Source organism: Mesitornis unicolor, unplaced genomic scaffold (genome assembly GCF_000695765.1).
Source record: "Mesitornis unicolor isolate BGI_N332 unplaced genomic scaffold, ASM69576v1 scaffold317, whole genome shotgun sequence".
NCBI classification, from domain to species: domain Eukaryota; kingdom Metazoa; phylum Chordata; class Aves; order Mesitornithiformes; family Mesitornithidae; genus Mesitornis; species Mesitornis unicolor.
The window spans coordinates 10,170-15,755 of record NW_010194141.1 but is presented as its reverse complement, the minus strand read 5'-3'; the positions used below and the strand labels follow the sequence as shown (position 1 = coordinate 15,755).

The 5,586-nt window shown below is 51.8% G+C and overlaps 1 protein-coding gene across 1 annotated transcript in view; it reads right to left on the bottom strand.

Moving 5' to 3' along the window:
* Window positions 1–2,042: 2,042 nt before the first annotated feature.
* Window positions 2,043–5,586, bottom strand: part of RHPN1 (rhophilin, Rho GTPase binding protein 1) — a gene marked incomplete at its 5' end in the record, with an annotated part of 11,136 nt that continues 7,592 nt past the window's right edge. Inside the window, 5 exons of the mRNA XM_010187676.1 lie at window positions 2,043–2,237; window positions 2,380–2,538; window positions 3,456–3,602; window positions 4,778–4,854; window positions 5,143–5,337. Coding sequence (XP_010185978.1) covers window positions 2,043–2,237; window positions 2,380–2,538; window positions 3,456–3,602; window positions 4,778–4,854; window positions 5,143–5,337 — 773 coding nt within the window. The remainder of the gene's footprint in view (window positions 2,238–2,379; window positions 2,539–3,455; window positions 3,603–4,777; window positions 4,855–5,142; window positions 5,338–5,586) is intronic.

The window sequence follows — 5,586 nt, the reverse complement described above, 5'->3', positions numbered from 1 at the left end:
GATGCTTAGGAACTTGATTTGACTTGGATCAGGATGTACTAGAGCCAGATGGTCTCTCTCAACCTCAACAGCTCCACAGTCATGTAAAAATGACCCAAAACTCACCCAACCAGGGCCTGTTTCTCGCCACCCAGTCCACCTGCAATTTGCAACAGAGATGCGCTACAAAGTGGTTTTGAATCAGTGCTTTTTAATCCATAAAAGGTGAGAGTCCAAGTACAAATTAAAAAAAAAACACAACAAAACCAAAGCAAACCAAACCACTGGTGTTAGGGAAATTATCAAACTCGCACAAAACGCAACCCCTCCGCCAACACCAACGGAGGAGCTAGGTGATGTGAGTGGCAACGCCATGCGCACCCTTGTGCACCCTTCTTCTAAATAAATACATCTCCAGCTCGGAGCCGTCCATACCGGCAACACATTTAAGATCAGGAGAAGATGCTGCCGGCATGCTTTAATGGCAAGGTGGCCTTTTCTGTGAACCTACCCCCTTCCTTACCACTCCCACGCCAAGCAGCTGGCAAGATTACGTAGAAAAGCTGACTGCACCAGATGGCCTCGTGGTGGCAGCCGGATCTGTAATCCGGTCTGATGATGTCTCAGTCTACAGAGAGGTCTCTTGGTCAATAACGCAGAGTTAGAAGCCCTCTTTCCAGTTCTCCTTAAATAAAACTGGGGCTGAAAGCTTGGCACGTGGGCATTGAGCCCCCTAGAAGAAGGCAGGAGGGTGCTCTCACAACGATATCCCGCTGCCAGCGCGCGTTCACTTCATTAAACTACTGCTACAAATTCGTCACGACTTATAAAGTACAAAAATACAATTGCATCTCTGAAGGGTATTTTATACCTACCAAGATCATCCAAGCACTGAAGACCAGACAGCTCTTTAGCCCTCAGAAAAATAATGCACAAGGCAGAAATGGGATTGAGAAAATTTTGCCAATATATCTAAGCACGTACTCGGAGTCTCCCAGCATTTCCAGTACAATTACCAAGATGCATGTATCTATCAGCCCAGCTCGGGTACGAATGCTGACAGCACAGTGTTAGGGTATTAGCGACGTGTGCAAGATCCAATACTAGCACAAATTTAGTAGTTTAATAATCTGGAGGAGCTATCTTCCTTGAATTTTAATCTCATACCAAGAAAAAAAACCCAAGGCTCTTAGCTATTAATCTACTCACATATTTAGGGCAATCCACCTCTACTGATTAAAAAAAGCGAGACAACAAATGCACGTTAAGTCTTTCCCTTTTCTTCCAAAGAAGCAGGCTGTGCAGCTGGGCTGTATTTGCTGGGCCAATCTGGGTGTTCCTTAAAAAAACAACCGAAAACCACTAAAAAATGCTCAAACACATCCTAACTTCAACCCATTTCACTGGGACATCCCTAACCTGTACCACGGCAGAGATGCACAGCCTGGTGCTGCCTGGCCAGGTTTGCACCAGATGCCGTGATGGGGTCACCACAAGTCACCAATGTCCACACTATCCCCTCTCCCAAAAAAGGGGAGTTGAAGGGGACCTCCAGCTGGAGCTGCTGAATGATTCGGCTCTGCCAGCAGCTCTTGGTGAGCAGCGGCAGCGGCGCTGTCTTCTACCTTGCAGAGAAAGCCTAGGAGATGCTAAAGAAGGTTACAGCTTTTGCTTTAATGGCTGGGGCTTGGTTGGATGCTCCTCACACTGAGCAGAAGACACGAACCAGTCCCTACTTTATACTGAAGCACAGCTCTCCCCGACCCCTTAAGAGGAAAAAAAACCCAAAACAACCCAAAACCTTAAAAATCAAGAAGAAATCAGTGTTTCCCCATATTGTTTAGCTGAGGATCGTTTAACACAGGAGTTGGGAGATGGAGGAGTCCGGCACTGTGCATCGCTCGCGTCTTCAGAGAGGATCCGACCAGCGGCGCATCCCTGGGGCAGGGGGGGTCCTTGCAGCACCGACACCAGCGCAGCCTGGACAGGCCACCGGTGCTTGTGAGGATTCACAGGCAGCCAGCCCCGGAGCTCGTGGGACACGGCCTAGGCCAGTGGCCGCTTCAGTACATGGCATCATTGTCTCCCACTGCGGTGAATGGGATGCCGTAGGTGCTCTTCTTGCTCCGCTTGCTCTTCTTGCTCCAGACCAGCAGCGTGCTGGCACTCTTGCTGTTCATCAGGCTCTTTCGGCTGTTCTCCTTGTTGCTCTTCATCTGCCCACTGCCCGAGGACATCGCCGCTGCCTTCTTGTCCACCTGGAAGGGGAGTGGAGAGGGGCATGAAACCAGGGCAGCACCCGAGCTCCAGACGTGATGCCCGGCTTCACTCCAGCCTGGGAACAAGACACTAGGGAACCTCTTCTGCAGTTTCCCACCCAAGGTTTGAGATGTGACTTACGGCTTTTGGTCCCTCCAAGCCCTGCAGGGTTATCACCCCGATCTCCACGCCCTCCTCCCCAGTGCTCTTCAGCAGCTGCACCACCTCAGCGTGTTTGGACCACTTGCAGTCCTTGCCGTTCACCGAGATGATGTAGTCTCCCTCCTTCAGGCCGGCTTCCTGCAGGGGAAGAGAGAAGATGCACATTTCAGCTCAAGGATGCCACTGCACAAGGTCTGCTCAGCATCCACCCTACCCCACAGCTCCCAATCCTGCAGAGATATGGGGCAACGGGGATGGTTGGGGTTCACCTACAGCACAGGACAGCCAATGCCTTCATCACCCTAAAGACTTTACAGCTGCTTTGCAGCATGCATGCAAAAGTGGGATGGTCTACAGACTAAGGATCTCTTCTGCAGCTGCTGGAGATGGCCACACTTGACATCCAGCACGCTATAAACTCCCAGCCCTGTGACTTTTTGCAGCCTTGCAAAAAGTGCATCCAGCTCCATCTTTTTGATAAAGGTTAAATGCTGCAGGACTCCAGAGAAAAAAAAAACAAACAAACCCACAAAAAATATTATCTACAAGCCTGGATCCTTGAGAAAACAGAGCAGGCTCAGCAAGGTTCTTTGCACACCCTTCATTCATCAAGGCTCTTGACATACTTAAAGGAAAGCACATGCCAGCCTGGGGCTGGGGGGACAGCATCAGAGCTAGCACCAACCCAGCCAGGACATGATGGACCAGATGCAATGGAGGTTTAGAAACTTGCCCACACAGGGACACCCACATTTCTTTGTCTACCTGGAGATCAGTCCCACCCCAGCCGAGTGCAGTGAACAATAGTAGTCCAGGGCACACAACTATGGTCCAGATATGGACCATATGCATTCTTTAAGAAGATCTTAATCTCTCAAAAAGGAATGTGATCCTGCTGTTACAGAGATGCTGGGCTCTGGATGCACACTAATGCAGTTACCAAGTCACGTAACTGAGTGTTAAGAGACCTAAAACCACCCAGCAATCCTTGAGGCGACCCCTGACACCCCACTTCCAGCATCCCCATGGGAACAGCAAAAGCCTGGGGTACTCACGGCAGCGCAGCCCCCTGGGATGACGCCGGCAATGAGGACAGGGGAGTCTCCTCGCAGTGTGAACCCAAAACCGTTCTCTCCTCTCATCAGGTGGACTCTCCGCACCGGGTACCACTTGTTTTTGGCCGAGAAAACCGAGAGAGGCCCCTTGGGGTATGGTAGAAACACAGAAAGAGCTTTTTGGTGCAAGAACAGCTCCCTGGGGATGTGCAGCCTTGCAAAACACCCACTGACAGGGAGGGGGCAGAGCAAGAAAGCCTGTTTCTTGCATTTCTCGAAGTGATTTTTGAGCCTGCTCGATGTTTTACCCTGCCTGCATGTCCAAAAATGCAGATTTATGCACTATAAAGCTAGAGGTGCTTAAAATCTGTGTTTGCGAGCAGCAGCACGGGCTCGTGCAGGTTGGGAAGGACCTCGGGAGGTCTCTGGTCCAGTCCTCTGCCCAGAGCTTAGGTGTAGACATTCTTCTGGCACTACCTTGCTCCTGGTAAGACAGGAGAAGGTGTTCTCAGCATGGTCAGAAAGCTGACATCAGTTTAGACACACCAATCATGGAGCAAATAAAAGAAGACGCTCCAGTGGGCAGAGCTGGCTCCTTAATTCAGGAAATAAACCCCATTACCCAAGGAGGGATAATGAGGGTTGAGATTTTTCACCACTACCTGGCTCAGGGGGATGCAGTCCAGCTGGGGTGGACAGCAGGGTACGAGGCGGTGGGATGGGTCACCTCTTTGGGATCAGTTTCTTCCCACAGATCTTTCCTATTTTCCTTTTCCCTACTTTCTTATTCCCACAGGAGTAGGATACACCAAATGCCCAACCTCTCCCTGGGTAGCTATGCAACCCTTGGAGCGCCTGGGGGACAGGGACAGCTCAGCCAGGTCCCACAGCAACCCCAAAGCTCCCCAAGACCCTGTAAACCTAAAGAGGGCAGGGATAAAAGTCTGGTGGGATTTTCCTGGTGTCTCCCAGCAGGCACCATCCTGCTCTGCTCCCCAAAAAGCTTCCACTAAAGGGTCCCTTCGGTCCTTCTCAGATAAAGCCCACCTGGAATGCCTGTGCCTTCTCCCCTGTGTACCAGAGGAGCGTTGTGACCCATTTAGGTCTTGCAGAGAGAGATCTGTGCCCTTCCACCCCTCCTCCTGCACTGGTCCCTGCCTGCGAGGAGGTGGCTCATCCCCCTTGGGAAGCTGCCCGTGGCTGCACTGGGAGAGGGAGATGAGGCTGCAGGGAGGAAGGAAACCAGGCAAACAGAGCATGCAGGGGAGGAGGAGGAGACGTCTGCTCCCTCGGGGCAACCTCCGTCCCATAGCTGTACGTACCAGCCTGTGGAAGAGGTCGGTCACCTTCACCTGGGAGAAGTTGGGGGATTTTATCTCTGGTTTCTGATGCGTTTTGGCTAGTGGTAGGGAGAGAAAAGCACATATGCTGGGGTCAGGTAGTTGTGGCAGCTGCAACTACATCGTGGTCCCCGAAGAGGAATGGTGTGGCCCAGGAGAGCTGGGACTTGCTCCAGCAGGTGCCAGACATGCAAACCAGAGCCCCCCACTCCCACTCGTGATGCTCCACCACCATGCAGGGAGCTCTAGTCCACAACGAAATGCCACAAACTCACCATGGAGATTTTCCATCCCATACAACATGCCACAAATCCCCTCCCCAGCTGCGCCCCCAGAAAACCACTTACGGTGAATGTCTGGGGCATCTCCCGTTTCAAAGAAGTCCTCTTCATGGTCGATTTCCGAATACTTGCTCAGCGAACGCTTGTGGGCGAAGGAGAGGACCTCCTGAAGGATATCCATCTTCCGCAGGATCTTGCACAAGCCATGGATCCTCATGGCTTCCTCGTGCTTCATGATGGCTTTCTTCAGATGAGCTTTGCCTGCAAGGGAGCAGAGAGATCGCAGCCCGTTTCAAAGAAGTCCTCTTCATGGTCGATTTCCGAATACTTGCTCAGCGAACGCTTGTGGGCGAAGGAGAGGACCTCCTGAAGGATATCCATCTTCCGCAGGATCTTGCACAAGCCATGGATCCTCATGGCTTCCTCGTGCTTCATGATGGCTTTCTTCAGATGAGCTTTGCCTGCAAGGGAGCAGAGAGATCGCAGCCCGAGCAGAGCGGAGCAGCCCCA